Source organism: Mustelus asterias, chromosome 4, assembly GCF_964213995.1.
Source record: "Mustelus asterias chromosome 4, sMusAst1.hap1.1, whole genome shotgun sequence".
NCBI lineage: Eukaryota > Metazoa > Chordata > Chondrichthyes > Carcharhiniformes > Triakidae > Mustelus > Mustelus asterias.
Window position 1 is genome coordinate 57,176,320 of NC_135804.1, and position 19,066 is coordinate 57,195,385.

Here is a 19,066-nt window from a genome sequence, read left to right on the forward strand (position 1 = left end):
TGAGTCCTTGCAGAATTCAAGTCTTAATTTACTTGTGGTAAAAATTGCAGCAGTGCAATGTGTGATTAGGTGCTGACAATCGGGGTACTTGCCTGTTCTAATGAAGCTATGAAAGCTGCCACTTTTGAGATGCCATACTTTTCATGTTGGTTGATTTCTAGAATCAGGACAACAGTGGATCTGCAAACTCCCAGAATCCATTTGTCCTCGGAAACTCTGTGACACCACCGCTACCAACTTTTCCAAGGGCCACTAATACGTATGGTTCCTACCAGGATGCCAACATTCCCTTTCCTCGCACCTCGGGGGCACGTTTCTGTGGAGCTGGTGAGTAAACATTTATGGGAAACAGTCATTCCAAAATCATTGCCTACTTCTTAATGTTTTAGCATTGGGTTATTTCTGTTGTAACTGGTATTGATTACCTGAATTTGAGAGGAATAGGGTCCTGGTTATCACTCAAACACTAGCTTGAGTGAAGTAGGTTGTAAAACAACCCCTAATTTTGCGAAGGATAGCTGCCCGAGTAAGGTGTATAGGTACGGTGACCTCTAGTAGATTTGTCAGGATGCATCTAGAAATTATTCGACAGTAATAAAGCATGAATTTTGTTTAACCTGAGAACTAATTTGCATTGATGTGATACAATGGACTTTCATTAGAGCCTTGGTAGCCACCTAACTTCACTGGTACTATAGACACAAAATTAAATACCACATCTTATCTTGCAACTCCTGACAATTGCACGGTGTGTGGGAAGGGCTATAAACCAGGCAGGAAAATGTATTTATAATCTTTATGTTGATGGTGACACAACAGTTATTGAAAATAACTTCCACATGATTTGTGTTTGCAGGAGGCAGGATGGACTAGGACAATGTTGCCCAATAAACATTGCTAATGAGCCATAGGCTTGTTTATGATGCTACTGTTTTATCCATATACACTTCCAGCAGAATAAAAGCCTTGCATGCACTCACAGACTTGCATATATTCATTTGTGTGAATGTTTCCTAACAAAAACCCCTAACATTCAAGAACCTAGGAAAGTGAAGCATGAATTTGCAGAAAACATTTACTTTTTCTTCTTGGGGTTTTGTCAGCCAACCCAGAGGTTATAGTACACATGCACACGCTGCAAATATCAATTCAGTACGGAGATCACATATCAGTGACATTATTACCTGTTTTATTTAACTAATCAGAAGTGCAATTCTGGATTCCTTAGGGGAGATTGTGTTTTGTGGTAATGTGAACTAAACTAGCAATCCAGAAGCCCAGGCTAATGTTCTAGGGACATGAGATCATATCCCACCACAACTGCTGGTGGAATTTAAATTCAATTCTGAAATAAATCTGAAATAAATCAGTAATGGTGACCAACTATCATTGATTGTTAAAAATCCATCTGGTTACTAATGTCCTTTAGGCAAGGAAATCTGCCACCCTTTCCAGGTCTGGCCTACGTGTGTATCCAGCAAAGTTGTTGACCTTTAACTGCTCTCTGAAATGGCCTTACAAGCCACTCAGTTCAAGGGCAATTGGACAGCAAATACAGGCCTTTCCAGCAACACCCAGTTCCCATGAAGGAATTGAAATAATGCTAACTGATGGCACAATTGGACAACATGGTAGGATGTGCAGGATTTCAGCACAGACTAACGAGTTACCGATTTTATTCATGTTGAACTCTTGTCTTTCCTAGACCGCTCGTGTATCTATCATAATGCCTAATAATTAGGGATGTACATTTCCAGTGGAATTTTTGAACAAATTCAGTAACATTTGCAAATTCAGAAGTGATAAATTTTAATGAATGTGCGCCTATTTTGAACTGATGTTGGTACCCAGAAACTAACCAGCAGAGAGCCTATTTTCCACGTGGTGCTTGGCTCTTATTACATTGGAGTTCAGGATACACAGGTGAGGATAGGATGAGATTAGCTCCTATTCTCAAGCCACCAATAGGATGTGCGGTCTCAGTACTTCTGCTGACAAAATTATCTTATCACTGAGTATCTGGCGAACCTCTCAGATCAGGAGAGGAACAAAGTTTGATTAGAATAAATTTGAAAAAGCTTAATTCTTTGCTGCGAAGTGAATCAACCCAGTTGATTGTTGATAATAAGTGAGACCTGTTTGTTCCAGTTGTGAAAACTGATATGAAAGGAAACACCAGGCAAGGAATGCACAGAAGTTCAGAGGGGGGTAGAAGTCTATAAAACTGGACTGTAAAATCGAGCGTAGGGAGCGTCTGGGCTTGATTTCTTCATTCACTCACCTAGAGCACAGCATGTTATTTGGATCCTATTCAGAGAAACTTTGATATTGATGAATTTCACAGGGCCTCTGAAATTCACAGGCCCCTGTTATTGATACCTTTCATTCCCTCTAATGTAAGTGGAATCTGTCTTGGGATTCTTCATGTGGAATTGATATTCTTGTTTCAATATCCACACAGCCAAGTGTTATGATCACTGGTGTTTTGTGTTCTCATCGAGGAAATTAAACTTGAGATAATTCAATTTCCTGGTGGCTTGGTGAGTAGTTGACTTACACAGTCTAGACGGATCTGGTCATGTTGAATTAGCTGATCTTGATCAGTTGCTACAGTTAATGCCAGTGTTTTTCATGTTGAGAGGGGTAAATCAGCCATCACTTCCACGTGGACAGGATCACAATGGAGCTCAGCTGTGATGACTCCCACAGTTGAATATTCTGCTGACTGTTTTACTGTTGAGATTCTTGCATGAGGAATGGTCACTTGACGCATCCCGTAAGGTACCCAACATATGTAGGACATTGCAACAGGACAAGTCGGTAAAGGAGAAAGTTGTCAGAATAAGGATAAACACGTGAATTCAACCTGGTGTGTAAATTTAAATCTAGCTTGTGTGGTGCCCCATATCAGGTGATGACTAACTTGAATGCATTGATGTTGTTTAGGTTACCTTGTGTACTTCATGAGACCGATGACTCTTCACCGGACAGTGTCTCCAACAGAGCCCACACCCAGGTAAAGAAAGGCTCATGCATCATCAGTGAGTTTACATTGGGATGGTTCTCTTCAGGGTGCTTTGCAGATTGAATATGCTTGTCAGTTTTGGGTGGCAAATAATCTCTCAGCATTTTAAGATTGTTTTGCTTCTATAACCAAATATTGGGGTATACTGATGGTCTGTTTTATCCACATTACTGATGGATCTCCTGTGCATTTTCCTATCATAGGGCGGCACGGTAGCACAGTGGTTAGCACTGCTGCTTCACAGCTCCAGGGTCCCGGGTTCGACTCCCGGCTCGGGTCACTGTCTGTGTGGAGTTTGCACATTCTCCTCGTGTCTGCGTGGGTTTCCTCCGGGTGCTCCGGTTTCCTCCCACAGTCCAAAGATGTGCGGGTTAGGTTGATTGGCCAGGTTAAAAAAAATTGTCCCTTAGAGTCCTGGGATGTGTAGGTTAGAGGGATTAGCGGGTAAAATATGTGGGGGTAGGGCCTGGGTGGGATTGTGGTCGGTGCAGACTCGATGGGCCGAATGGCCTCCTTCTGCACTGTAGCGTTTCTATGATTTCTATAAGTGAGTCAAATATTACACACTTGCCTGGGGGTCAGAAGAATGTGGGGCGAGGTTCTCACTGTGTTGTTAGCTATTCCAATTAATTTATCTTTAGTCTCTCTCAACATCATTTTTGTTGTTGCTACTGAGACTTGAGTGATGTAATTTATTAAGATTCATACAGCCCATGACTGATCACAATTCTTGTATTGTGTATTTAGATCTCTGTCAGCACTCTCTGCCTATCACAGTGGAGGAATCACCCCGATGAAGATCCGTACAGAATCACAGAGTAACTTGAGGCTGTACAGTGGGAGCCCAACTCGTAGCGAAAAGGAGCCAGTCTCCATTAGCTCCTTCTATTACAAGGAGCGAGTGAGTATAGTGCACTGCACAGTCCACCTGTAACCAACTACGCAATCCATTGCCTGCTGTCTTTATCCCAGGCATCAGTTTGTCCAATGCCACTTGCATAACAAATAATTCATTGCATTTTTGACAGAATTTCTCACATTTCTGCAAGGAGTGGAACTTATCAGGCACAGAATGATTAAACTTTCAGTGCAATGTGGCTGAATTCTGCAGTACATGGTCACTCTGCCTCCCAGAGTGGTTTCGCTCACTCTCCAGAGAATTGGTGCAGTCATGGTCTTATGCTTTTTTCCTGTTATCCATTTCGGAAGTCCCAGCTAGCCAGTTGCTATACAAATGCATCTGTGTGGTCATTAAACAATATTGGAGAAAGAAAAAAAATGAGATGGGATTTGTAAAAGTGCAAACAATTGATTAAAAAATATATAGAGTACAAAATTTAATTAGGCACAATCAGATAAAAAAGGTTTAATTTTTTATTTTAATATTCTGACTTCTGCTGATAGCTAGCTATTGTGTCACCTGTGTGCATGTGTTTATTTTGGTTTTAACAGGTTAACTAATGAACAGATACTTTGGTCAAGGAGATCGCAGCTCCAAAGAACAAGCATTCTCTCGCAGATGGGGGCTCTTTATTTATGTGGCTTTTCTTTTTGATTTAAATCTGATGCACACCTGGCAACACTGTCCCACAAACTGGAAAATCTATGTTTGACATCTTTTGTCTGTTAAAATGGCACTGGGATCAGCTTTAGATCTCTTCACCGTTCTTGCAGATTTTGTGTTTTTGTTGCTGTTTGGCTATGCTTGCATTAACTTTGTCTAATGTATTTGTCAGGTCCTGACCCAATGCTGTATCTTTGCTGTGACAACAGATAAAAACCTGTTTGGGCAAACGGATGGTGTTGGATTATATGGCAGGGCGGTTGTAGCTCCCTTTTCCCTTCTCATTGACAGTGCTGTTAATGAACAGCTCACTGCCTCTCTCACCATCCCCTCCCATCCCCCATGGTTTTGCTTTACTGCTGTTTCTGTGTCTCATGTTTCTGTGTTGTAGTATATGAACTAGATTGACACCTCCTTCATATGGGGACGCTTTGTTTTGCAGCCCGTTACACACTCTGCTTCACTCCCTGCATATGCAAATGACACAGTCCAAGCAGGCAACAATGATCTGCCAATGGATTCTCTGCTCATTTCTCCATGCCTTGCCGTCTTGTACTTTCCTCTGCAGTTGTTCATAGTATCTTGTTGTTTATTGGAATTGAAAATGAGCCTATAATACTAAGTAAAAGAATACATGAGGCGGTTTCCCATTGCCTTCTTCATGCACACTTGAAGGAAATGCATCTCCTGGTCTGAAGGATCCTTCACCTGTAAGCAGTCATTGTCCTTCGAGGTTCTAGTTCTCCTGCTATCACCATAAATTAGCTGGTTCTGCTATTAGCCATGGCTTATAACCCTGAGCATGGCACACCATGTGCTGTTTACAGTGTAACTGTTTGGATTCTGGTGAGAATTTGCAGATCTGACGTTAATGAGCAGTTTAGAAAGATATTTTTAGAATGTGATAGTCTATGATTAGTGTACTGGCTGTGAATGCTGTACTGGAGTTGGTTACCTGAGGAACTACAGAGGTTTTCCACAACTGAGGAAGTGCTGAGTTTGTAAATACAGAAGTCATCAATGAGCTAATTTTCATGCTGAGAGTCATGAGTTACCCTCTCTGTTCCCCATCCTTTTTATTACCAAAATTGTACATGTGATGATTGTTGCGGGCTTTGATGTCCAGCCTTAATTGATCACAACTTTGTTCCCTTCAAGTAACCAGACCAAGTCACGAAGTTCTCTTAAACAGCTGTTTGAATACAAGCTATAGTAAGGACCCTAGAAAGTCACAGGTCACAGTCTGCAACTAGCCAGAGTATAGAATCCAGGAATACACAAGTTATAATTTCAAATTTGATTACAAGTAATATATATTAATCAAGATACAAGTTACCTCTATCCATTGATAGCTATTGATTAAGGTTACATCATGCATAAAGTACGATATTAAAACTAATCACAAACATTGTATGCTTGCTTAATTATAATATCCAATCAGCATGTGAGGTTTAATTACAGTAGTAGGCTATTTTTTAAACTATCTTTTGACACCCCAACGTGTCTGAGTTTTAACATCGCAATCAATCCTCCCATGTCCAAATGTCTGGTTCAGTGGCCACTGCCAGCCTGAGACATAAACATTCCCACACTATAGAGTCTTCCTCCCTACATTTATCTGAAGGCCACATCTGTCATTAGGACAGTCTTTGTCTTCCCGTCTAGAGTTATCAGCGTACAATTTTGATATGCTTGTCTTTGCAGTTAAAACTGTGTGCAGGCTTTTGTACTCAGTTTGCCTCTTTTAACCCTTTCATTGGACAGGGTTATTAATATAGCTACTATTTTCCTTCATGATTATTAGTATGGATATTATTCCCCCTCAACGTTGACTCTAGTTTTAATTGTCCAGAACAGTTCTGATGTTTTAGGATGTTGCTGTAAGATGAGAGAAACTGCAGAATATTCAGGAAGTGACAAATATCTTACAGGATTTATAAAGAACCTTCAGTATCCTGTGTTAAAAGACAGCACCAATGAAATAATGAGGCCAAGAAGTGTGAGAGGCAAGTGAGGAGCAAGTAAGGGTGATGCAGTGCATGAGTGGTCACTGAGTGTGCTGTGTGGCTAAAATACTTGGAGTGTTGGTGCGGACTTGATGGGCTGAATCGCCTCCTTCTGGACTGTAGGGATTCCATGATTCTGTATATGTTGTTGGTTAATATATTTCACACAGCAATGCAGAAATTTCATCTTTCCTATGTTCAGTTGTCTCGTGGAATATTTTAATGGTGAATGGGAATAATCAGCATCAGCCTAGTGATAGGAGAGGAATAAAATTAAAACATAATACGAACAATTGCTTGATAGTGCAGAACTTGAATGTTGTTGAAGTCTTTTGTCTTTGACTCATTGGGACAGCACAAGAATGGCGGGTTTCAAATGATCATAACATTTCATAGTACAGGAGAATAGGGTGGTATAAATTGCGATTATTTAATATTTATCATTCTTGTGTATGTCCTGATGAGAGCAAGATGAAAAACTTGAGCAACATGTCTCCCTTTTCAACAATAAAAAGTATTTATTGACTGATATACGTGTTTGTCACAGGTTTCTATCTGCAGTTACATACAGCTTGGGCCCTAACTGTCTATTGAGTAGATGTTGAAATGGAGAGCTCTTTTCAGCCAGCTTCTCACTGAGTGTCTGCGAATGAAGTTTATCTTTTCTGTGCATGTTATTTTGGTTTGGATCTTTCTGTGTGCTTTTTTTCTGTTGTGATTTGATTTATTTTTGTTTTCTTGGTGTTTTCTTTGGTGTTGTTCATACTTGCAGATGTCTCCTCTCTCCACCCGGCGGCGCTGGTCCATTCAAGCCGTTAATGAGTTCCCGGTACTGTGCACATTACCCATCCTGCATTGGTGCCCTTGTGTCTCTGGGATGGCCAGATGCCCTGCATCAGTAACAATCTCTTCACCACCAGTCAGCTCCATTAACACAAATGGACTCCCATTCACTTTTTGTGGTCCAACTTCTAAAGTCACTGACCCGTGTTGGGAATGGGGCTGCAAGTCTCACTCTCATGGAGACCCCTTCCTCACGAATGAGCCCCAACAGTGAATATCCTGTCAGAAGGGGTACCACAGTGGGGGATGTCATCTGACATCCACACTGAGTTACTTGCCATTGGAGTCACCTATAGCCTTTGGGCAGGAACCCTGGTTGAGATCATGTTTTCCTTTGTCTAGCACAAGGTTCACTGAGGACAATTATAGCTGTTCATCTTCAGTCCAAGTTAAGATCACCAAATTCAGTACAATCAGAAATTCCTAGTCTATGTGAATTAGTATTTTTGTCTAGATTGGTCTGAGAAAAGGTGCAGCTGGCCATCTCACATCCTTTGGGCAGTTCAAAGAATTCCAATGAATGTTGCTTGATGCAATTTTAATTTCACTAGATGGTTACTAATGGCTAAGTAACTCCGCACAATGTGCATGCTACTGACTGTGAACTGGGCTTGTAGTATATGTGCAGCTTTTAAAAAATGTGCTGTTTCATTCACAACTTTACAGGAGCATTTCTGTGCCATGTTAATCCAGGTGACTAGGTTACTTCATATCCCTCAGTTCAACAGTTGAGTTTGGCTTCCATAGGCACCCCGACATTCTCTATGCTTGTATAAAAGCTCCCATGATCCTTGCACATGTACTCCAGTGGAATTTAAATGGTGGCTAAAATGTCAAACAATGGTTTATATGCAGAAGTTGGCATGACCAGTGTTTCACCTACTGCATTGTGAAAAATGGTCTTCTTTGTGCTTATCAGATCACTGGAGAAAATGGGTAGATATGTATGCATTATTCTGCTAATGTTGTTCAAACTTTGCTTCTTGAAAAAGCACAGAACCTTGCTGCATTAAACGTTTTACTGTAGTTGGAAGAATCTGATGCATTTTCTACTCCAGTTCAGCCTGTTAGCTTCTGTGCTTGATTGAGGACATCTGTTGGACATAGTGTATGATGACTGTCTGGATATCTATGTTGAGGGGGCAGCCTAGGTGTCAATTTATGTTCCTGGTAGACACTGGTAGGATGCTTTTGTAAATTGGGTATCAAAATTCATGTGCTGAGTAAAATGTTTCTCTACAGCATGTATCACCTGTGCGGTGAAGTGGGAGACTTTAGCAGATCAATAACATTTCTGGAGTTTCAGACCTGAAAAGGGCTTTACACTCTGTATGGTAATTTTGTCTAATCTCTGTTAGCCCTTTGCTGAAATCCTGTTTAATCTATACATTTCTGTAGATAGTAACTTGCTTTTCTCTTTACTTTGGTAGTCTCTAGAATTCTCAAATTAGGTTGAAAAGATTATCATTTGGTTTTGCAGGTACTATCCATTTGACCAGGCCACGTGAAATAAAATAGCCATGTATCAATTTAGACTAATAGTAATGACTTCATAAAGGTTTCGGATATTGTAGGAATGTACCTGTTGTAATGCACATTTTGTTGTCTTCTGTGCACAGAACCTATACTAAGCAATTAAGGTAACTCCCTGATCAGTGCTATTTTCTCATAAGCTGCCAACTGAGTAGTCACTACTCCTGTCAGTAAGTGATTGATGAAACAGTGATGATTCCCCCATGAATTGCATTCCAGAGCATCATCAATACAAAACAAACTTGGTGACATTGAGTAATTAATCATAAATAAACTTGAATCTATATAGTGCTTTCAGGACCACTGGATATCTCAAAGTATTTTACAGCCAATGAAGTAGCTTTGAAGTATAGTCACTGTTGTAAGTTTGCACACAGCAAGCTCCACAAACATAATCTAATTTTGTGATGTTGATTGAGAGATAAATAATGACTTTGATGGGTCTCAATGGGCCTTATCTTCAGCTTTTCTCAGTTCTGATGGAGAGGGTGCGTTTTCAAGTTTCACTCCAATGACTTAAGCACATAATCTAGTCTGATGCTTTATTCCAGTACTGAAGGAGTGCTGCATTGTCAGAGATGCTGACTTGCAGAGGGGATGTTAATCTAAGGCTTTGTCTGCTGCTCATATGTACATAAAATAACCTATGGCATTATTTGCTGAAGAACAAGGGAGTTCTTCCCGGTGTCCTGGCCAATGTCTATCCCTCAACCAGTGTTAGAATGGTCTGGCCATTTTCTTGACGGCACAATACTTCAGAAGTACTTCATTGACATTGTGCTTTTGGACATCCTGAGTTGTGGAGGACACCATATAAATCCATTTTTTCCCCTTTATATTTCTTATTCAGAAACCTTTTTACTAATTCACATCACGTTTGTATAACCATGACCTGAGTAGAACCAGCTAATTACACCAAAATTCACTTCCAATGGCTACTTCATCCACATTCCTCATTCCATATGCACTATTAATGAATGGTCTTTTAACAACCAGTTCACTTGCACAGAGAACACAATCCTTGAATCCTCTCAAAATCAACTTGTTTATGTGAACACACAATCCCTGCACCTTCTTCCTTAAAAAAATTGATATCCTGCTATCATTTTCCTAGTAACCAGGCCATAGATTCCATTCCTGTATCCTCCTTTTAATCATATGGACACACATTGCAGCCCTCCATCCTCTTCCTAATAATTATTACACACCATTCTGGCTTCCACCTCAACCAGCACGTACACTCCATCCCTACATCATCTTCCTAAAAACCAATGTACATGCACACACTCCATCCTCTTCCTAGCAATCAGCACAATCAGTTGCATTGTTTTAGTGCTTTTAATATAAAGACTGTCCCAAGTAGTTTTATAGAAAGTTATAAGTAAAATGACAAGCAAATCAAGGAAGGCGAGACCAAGAAGTTAAGGCTTGGTGAAGAAATTGATTCTTGCAAAGTTTTATGAGGAGGAATATGAGTGTACGGTGGAAAGGCATGGAGTTTTAAGGAGGATAGTACAAAGAGTAGAACCTAGGAAGATAAAGACTCTGCTACCTATGGTCGAACGATAAGTAGGGGATGCACAAGAGGTCGTGCAAAGGAACAAGAGTTTAAAGTCACAAGAAGAATATTGAAGAATATTGTAGCGATGGGATCAGATGAGGCCCTAAGATATATCATGACTTGGACAAAGATTTTAAATTTAAAGATGCTGGGCATGGGAGAGCCTATTGGTCATGGAAGCCATAGACATCTGGTAAAGGGTGATTGGGTGATGGAACGTGTGTGCGTGCGTGCGCGCGAGCGCGTGCGTCGAACTTTGTAAAGGAACGGAGGCCAACATAGAGATTGCTAGAATGATTGAGTCCGCAGAAATATATTAGGGACACAGTGGAAGGAGATGAATAGTGGCGGCAGATACATGGGAACACCAGCAAGTCCCCCTCCAAGCCACTCGGCGTCCTGACTTGGTAATATATCTCAATTCCTGGAATTCCCTCCCTAATGGCATTGTGGGTCAACCCACAACACGTGGACTGCAGCGATTCAAGAAGGCAGCTCACCACCACCTTCTCAAAGGCAACTAGGGATGGGCAATAAATGCTGGCCAACCAGCGATGCCCATGTCCCATGAATGAATAAAAAAAGATGAAGCGGAGGAAAGCAATGTTACAGAGTTGGAAATAAGTGGTCTTTGTAGTAAGGAGGATATGGGCTCTAAATCAAAGCTCAAGGACATGAGATCAAGATGTCAAACTTCTAAGTTGAATCTAACACAGCAGCTGGGTGAGGGAAGGGCATTAAAGACAATAGCTTCTTGCTGATGTTGCACTGAAGGGAATAGTTATTGGAGTTTGAAGATTGAACAAGTGCAAAGGAGTTAAGGAAAGTGGTGGAAAGTAGGTGTCACTGACAGTGTGCAAGGTTCTCCCATTATTGGATATTATGTCACTCTTGGGCATCATGCAAGTAGGAAGAAGGAGGGTTAGATCCATCAACTACAAGATAAAGAGAGGTGTTGGAAGGGAGCTGACATTGGTAAGTTGTCCGATGCCGAAGAATGAGGAGAAATGAAGTGTCACAATTAGTCATGCAGAGTGTCCTTGTATACCAACACACTGCACCCTACATTCTCTTTCTGATAACCAGCACACACACACCATCACTTTGCCCTTCTTCTTAGAATCAGTCTACACATGGCATCTGTGCATCCTCTTCCTGATGATAGTGATCAAATAGAACTGATGATACAAGAATCATGGTGACTGGCACAGTGCCACAGTGGTTAGCACTGCTGCCTCTCAGTGCCAGGGACCCGGGTTTGATTCCCGGCTTGGGTCACTGTCTGTGCAGAGTCTGCACCTTTTCCCTGTGTCTGCATGGGTTTCCTCCGGATGCTCTGGTTTCCACCCACAGTCTGAAAGACGTGCTGGTTAGGTGCATTGGCCATGCTAAATTCTCCCTCAGTGTACCTGAATAGGCGCCGGAGTGTGGTGACCAGGGGATTTTCACAGTAACTTCATTGCAGTGTTAATATAAGCTTACCTGTGATGCTAATAAATAAACTAAATTATATATACACCGCCAAAATGGAACAAAACTCCACATGTAACCTGCAAACTTTTGTCTTTTGATGATAAAATGTTACAGGCCATGCATACCTATTCCACATCTGGAGATCAGGATTTCATTTGTTTAATAAACTTCATGCTTGATTTGTTTCCTTTTCAGTGTCTTCCAGTGCTGTTATTTCAGTTTAAATGCCATTGGTTTGGATCACTGAGTGAGAGGTTGATAGCTCCATACCTGGTTTTAAATAACTACAAACGCTGTACCAATGTTAAGCTGTTAACTAGATTTTCCTAGTTTTGATCACAAAGCAGGACAATCAAATGGGTCCCCTTTGGTTTGCTGTTCGCCAGTTTGGACTGTTGTGGACTTTAGGTAAACACTGTCAACAGCAAAATCTTTCTATTTGGCAGGCAGATTGTGAGCTTGTGTGTTCATAGACACCTCTGCATTTGTCCCGATAATTCTGTAGGATGCATGGTTTAATGGCTCTTTTAGTTTATATACTCTCCAATGCTTGGTCTTCAGCTATGAGGCCTAGAGTGGTCACTGAAAATTCAAAGAAAGCATATGAGAACACAGCAATGATTTCATTTAGGCCAGATGTAGGATTGTCCCCATAATTGTAAACCTTGTTAAAGAAGTCAGTATAGTTCTGCAAAGAACCCACAAAATAAAATACATAATGCATGTGGGTTTAACTAAATTAGAGTAAAATAACTTCTCAAAGACCCCAGAGCATTCTTTAATTAATGACAATTTTGCTTTAATTTATGATAATTTTGCTTAATTTAGATCCCCTAGAATAAAACAACACCCTCCCCTTCCTGACGGTACTGACAGAGCACCAAAAACTAAGAAGCTTTTCCGATTCACAGAAATCACGTCGATGGAAAGGAAAGCGCGAAGCCACGGACTCAAACAATCGTCCAATCAAAGCTGCAGGAAAAGTCATCATCCAAGACATCTCCTGCCTCCTTCCTGTGCACAAAGCACTGGGTGAATTGTACATGTAAGTGTCTGAAGCACATTCACCATTACGTCTAATTATAAATGGTGATGTACAACTCTTTAAATCTTCATTCCCCAAAACTTAAGAGTATAAGAACAGGGAGGTTATGCTAATACTCTATAAAATACTAGTTAGATCTCAGCTATAGTACTACGTACAGTTCTGATCACCTTAGAGGAAGGGTGTGATCAAACTTAAGGGTACAGAGGAAATTTACAAAAACATTACCAGGAATTGAGAATTTTATCTATGAAGATAGATTGATAGACTGTTGTTTCCTTTGGAACAGAGGAGACTAAGGGAGAATTGTATTGAGATGTATAGAATTATGAAGAACTTCGACTGGACAGGAAGGAACTATTTCCTTAGCATTGAGGTCAATAACCGGGGCAATAGCTGTAAAGTAATAAACGGAAGGATTGAAAGGGAATTGAGAATACCTTCTTTCGCCCAGAGATTGGTTGGAGTGGGAGAGGGAGTGTGTGGACAGGCGGGTTCTGAAACTCACTGCCTGAAAGGATGGTCGAGGCAGAATCCCTCCTTGCATTTAGAAAACACTTGGATATGCACTTGTGTTGTAACTTACAGGGCTATGGACCAAGAGCTGGGAGGTTGGATTAGACTGCAAAGCTTTTTTGTGGCAAGTTCAGACACAAATGGCTTCCTTGGGTGCTGTAAGGCTTTCTGATGCATAATTTTTGCCACCACCCTCCCAAGGACAACTAGGGATGAGCAATAAATACTGACCTTGTTAGCAACACATACATCCTGAGAATGAACGAAGAAGTGCAATTGTACAGATAAATTTGTATACTTCAAAATGGAGCATTTCTTTCCCTAGGAGATGCAATATTATTACTCGTTTTCCTTCAGTGTCCAATTTTTCTCCCCTCCACAGTAACTCATACTACTGCGTGATTTAATGAGTGATGGCAGCATTCTGCCATGTTGCCTTCATGTAGATACTAATTTTTTCCAGAACCAGCATCTCTCATGCACATAGTGGTGGGGGTTGGGTTGTGGTTCACCAGATAGTTGTCACTGTTTACCTTGCTTCAATTGCAAACTTTATTTTTCTCAATTAGCCTCTGTCCATGAGTCTTTGTAAGCTGTTTTCTTGCCAATTTAAAAACCCTTTGTTTGATTTCCAGGGTGTTTTTCAGCTGCTATTTTAGTTTCAAAAGTTCAAAGAATGTCAGAAATGAATACTATACTGTAAAATCATAGGCAAATTTGAAAGAAATTAATTTTCATTTGGGTAGTGAAAAAAACCAGTGAGGAACTAAAAATGAAAAAGCAGCTAAGATAAATGACAGTCCACATTTGTTTGCACATTTCACATGTAATTACCCACCAAACACAACGCTGCCAGAGGCACCATATTTAAGTTAAGGAGCAGTTAAGATGCAGTGCAACAGAAATAGAAACAGATCAAATATTTCTCAGTTCTATGATGGCTTTTAAGTCATTTATAGCTGTATATTTGAGGTTTTTACAATTGAACACCCAAAAGCTTTTAATCTTCCTTCCATATGGGATCACTATAACACGAGACATAACTTCTACTTCCTGGTCTTTGATATCAGTTTGTATTTTATGAAATACAAGGACTTTATAACACATTATTTGAAATTTACAGTGGTCAGTCCAGCAAAACATAACAGATTTAATCAACCTATCACTTTCTTGAGGGCCCAATTCGCAAGGTTGATAAGGGGCAACCAGTGGATATTAATGGTCCTGATCTTGAGATGGCGAAGTGCTGATCATATGAAAAAGTATGATCCTACCTGTTCTTTAGGCTGCAGCAGGAACTTGCTCTCCCAACTGCAGCATAGTCCAACCGTGAACTGACTCTGGAGTGGCCTAGAGGTGTGGCACATTGCTGGTGTAACCACGCCCCTCCATTGTCATGAGCTGAAGATGCACCCTTTGAGGTCTGTGTTTAGCTAGTCACAGGTAAGTGTTTCTTTTTAACGATTTTCAGTTTGTGACAATACTGTGCCTTTACTGTATTTATATCATGTTCCTTGTGAAGGGTTTGTTTAAAACTTAGCTCTGTTTACGGTGCTGGTTCATCTGCTGCATGCAGCCCACATGCTGAGAATGCAAAAGAATAATTGATCCTAGAAAATGAGTATTTTTAAAATTTGAGCTAATGCATTTTTGTATATTTTAGGGTTTTCCGAGTCGGGTTTAATTAAGTTAATTGATGAGAGAGTCATATGAATGGGTGGAGCTAAGCTTACAGAGAAAGGCAGATAGTTTCTGTCTGAATCTGTAAGGAGCAGGAGGTCTCTCTCTCTCTTTGGAGTCTGCTGTTTGGGACCCACTAGAAAATATGTCTCTCTCTCTCCAGAGGTGTTCTGGAGGCTTGAGAATAGGCAGCCTGCATACCAGCATGTAAGTCTGTGTTGTTTGCTAACTGATTTTGAAGAGGGGTTTAAGTCTATGAGGAATATTGCATAAATTGGAACTAATAGAGATAGATTAGCCGTTAAGAATTGTACCTCGTCATGTTTAAGTATCTCCATTGGTAAAGGTTAAACTCATTCATTTTGTTATAGTTAAACGGTATTGTTAAATGAAGTTTATTTTGACAAAAGCTTCCTAATGTGTCAATAGAATCACACCTGGAGTGAAACACCTTATCCTCACACCAATGCCAAAATCAAAAAATAGTTGGGATCTCGTCTAATTTCATAATGTACCTTGGGATTTCTGATCTGGTTCCTAACAAGTTTTTTGTTTGGGGTACTTGAAATACTGCACCCCGCCCTCAGCACGTGCCAGCTCCTCAGTCCCAAAAAATGAATATAAAAAGTGGTGTAACTGCTGAACAATTAGCCCAAATTCCTACATGACAAGCCTTGATGGAACCAAGTTGCACTGCAACTTCCAAATTTGAGAATTGGTGGGCCCCTTGGACGTTACAGTACCATGGCAGCCCTCAATTACAGTGAACTTTTTGGTGTTTTCTGCTTTTGGGACTGAAAAATCCAACTCATTATATTTAGATTTTTAGAAGGCATTTGATAAATTGGCCACCCATGTGGTTGCAACACAAGGCAAGAGCTCGTGGGATTGAGGGGTAACATACCCCCCCCTCCCCCCCCATGTCCCTTGATCCTTTTAGCCGCAAGAGCTATACCTAACTCCTTGAAATCAGACAATGTTTTGGCTTCAACTACATTCTGTGGTAGTAAATTCCACACATTTACCATCCTCTGGGTAAAGAAACCTCCATTCTAAAAGGTTTACCCTTTGTCCTCAAACTATGATCCCTAGTTCTGGACTCCCCCACCATTGGGAACATTCTTTCTGAATCTACCCTGTCTAACCCTGTTAGAATTTTATGAGTTTCTGTGAGATCCGCTCTCACTGTTCTAAACTTCAGGGAATATAATCCTAACTGATTTAGTCTCCTCATATGACTGACCTGCCAGCCCAGGAATCAGCCTGGTAAACCTTCACTGTACTCCCTCTATAGCAAGGACATCCTTCCTCAGATAAGGACACCAAAACTGCACACAATACTCCAGACGTGGCTTCACCAACACCCTATACAATTGCAGCAAAACATCCCTATCCCTATACTCAAATTCTCTTGCTATGAAGGCCAACATACCATTTGCCTTCTTTACTGCCTGCTGTACCTGCGCGCTTTCAGCGACTGATGCACGAGACTCCAAGGTCTCGTTGAGTATCCACCTCTCTCAATTTACACCCGTTCAAGTAATAAATCTGTCTTCCTATTATTGCTACCAAAGTGGATAACCTCACATTTATCCACACTATACTACATCTGCCATGCAGATGTGCCCACACACTCACACTGAAGCATCTTTGCATCCTCCTCACAGCTGACCCTCCCACCTAACTTTGTATCATCGGCACGGTAGCACAGTGGTTAGCACTGCTGCTTCACAGTGCCAGGGATCTGGGTTCGATTCCCGGCTTGGGTCACTGTCTGTGTGGAGTTTGCACATTCTCCTCGTGTCTGCGTGGGTTTCCTCCGGGTGCTCCGGTTTCCTCCCACAGTCTAAAGATGTGTGGGCTAGGTTGATTGGCCATGCTAAAATTGCCTCTTAGTGTCCTGAGATGTGTAGGTTAGAGCGATTAGTGGGTAAATGTGTAGGGATATGGGGGAAGGGCCTGGGTTGGATTGTGGTCAGTGCAGACTCGATGGGCCGAATGGCCTCTTTCTGCACTGTAGGGATTCTATGAAATTTGGAGATAATACATTCAGTTCCCTCTTCCAGATCATTAATATATAATGTGAACAGTTGAGGTCTTAGCACAGATCCCTTTGGCCCCACCAGTCACTGACTGCCAATCAGAACAGGAACCATTTATGCCAATTCTTTGCTTCCTATCTGCTAACTAGCTTTCTATCCATCTCAAGACATTACCTGCAATCCCATGTGCTTTAACTTTACATAGTAGTCTGTTATGTGAGATCTTGTCGAAAGCCTTCTGAAAGTCTAAGTAAACAACATCCACTAGTTCTCCTTGGTCAACTCTACTAGTTACATCCTCAAAAAATTCCAATAGATTTCTCAAGCATGATTTCCCTTTTGTAAATCCATGCTGACTTGTCTGATTATAATACTACTGCCTTCCAAATGCCGAGTTATGAAATCTTTGATTTCCCCAGTACCAACGTTAGGCTCACTGGTCTATAGTCCCTGTTTTCTCTCTACCTCCATTTTTGAATAGCGGGCTCACATTAGCTACCCTCCAACCTTCAGGAACTATTCCAGAGTCCAAAGAATTTTGGAAAATAATGACCAATGGATCTACTATTTCCAAGGCCACTTCCTTGTGTACTCTGGGATGAAGACAGACTGGGGGTATTTCCCTCTGGAATTTCTTAGTGACATTTTCTGTCATGAATAACCTCTGATATCAGTTTTCTTCTTTTGTCTTTCAGACTGAATGTGAATGACATCCAGGATACGTGTCAGAAGAATGCTGCAGCAGCTCTGTCGGTCGGACGACGAGACCTTGTACAGGTACTAACGCCATTCAATTAGTCTATTCAATTATTCTATCTATGAAGATATTAAGGGGAGAGGAAAAGTGCTGATTGAAGATTAGTAATTGGTTATGAGATTGGGTAGAGCTCTCTGGATATTTTGACTTTTGAATAAGTTTCAGTCAGCTCACAGAATATACAACACTGAAACAGACCATTTGCTGACATTTATGCTCTGCTCAAGTCTGCTTCCATCCTTCTTATGTAGCAATATTAACTTAACCCTCTACTCCCTTCTCAGCGACTTATTTAGTTTACTTTTAAATGCATCTACGCCATTCACCTCAACCACTCACTGTGGAAGCAGGTTTCACATTCTCACCATTCTCTTGAATTTCCCATTTTATTTTTCTGACTATCTTACATTGATGGCTTTCAGTTTTGCTCTCCCCCCAAAGTTAGAAATGTGCTCTCTATGTCTATTTTCTCACAACCTTTCATAATTTTAAAGATCTTTATTATTATACATATACATATGCGTGGAGTCAGAGGAAATGGATGAGGTATTAAATGAGTACTTTGCATCAGTATTCACCAAAGAGTAGGACTTGGTAGATGATGAGTCTGGGAAAAGGTGTGTAGATAGTTTGGATCATGTTAAGATCAAAAAGGAGGAGGTATTGGGATTCTTGAGAAACATTAAGGTAGCCAAGTCTCCAGGGCCTGATGGGATATACCCCAGAATACTGGGAGAAGCGAGGGAGGAAATTGCTGGGGCCTTGAGAGAAATCTTTCTATCATCACTGGCTACAGGGAAGGTCGCTGAAGATTGGAGAATAGCCAGTGTTGTTCCTTTGTTTAAGAAGGGTAGCAAGGATAATCCAGGTAATTTCCCTACCAAGTTAGTGGTAGGGAAATTATTGGAGAGGATACTTCGAGACAGGATTTATTCCCACTTGGAACTAAGTGAACGTATTAGCGAGAGGCAACATGGTTTTGTGAAGCAGTGGTCGTGTCTCACGAACTTGATCGAGTTTT

General features: G+C 40.9%; 1 protein-coding gene across 2 annotated transcripts in view; it reads left to right on the forward strand.

Annotated features, from left to right (window-relative positions):
• The window catches only part of wdr59 (WD repeat domain 59), an 84,272-nt gene that overhangs the window by 35,092 nt on the left and 30,114 nt on the right, over positions 1-19,066 (forward strand). Inside the window, exons 16-21 of one of the 2 annotated variants that reach the window (XM_078211078.1) lie at positions 162-327; positions 2,947-3,016; positions 3,773-3,926; positions 7,368-7,424; positions 12,917-13,050; positions 17,984-18,065. In XM_078211078.1, coding sequence (XP_078067204.1) covers positions 162-327; positions 2,947-3,016; positions 3,773-3,926; positions 7,368-7,424; positions 12,917-13,050; positions 17,984-18,065 — 663 coding nt within the window. The remainder of the gene's footprint in view (positions 1-161; positions 328-2,946; positions 3,017-3,772; positions 3,927-7,367; positions 7,425-12,916; positions 13,051-17,983; positions 18,066-19,066) is intronic. The other variant, XM_078211079.1, reaches the window with a different exon arrangement.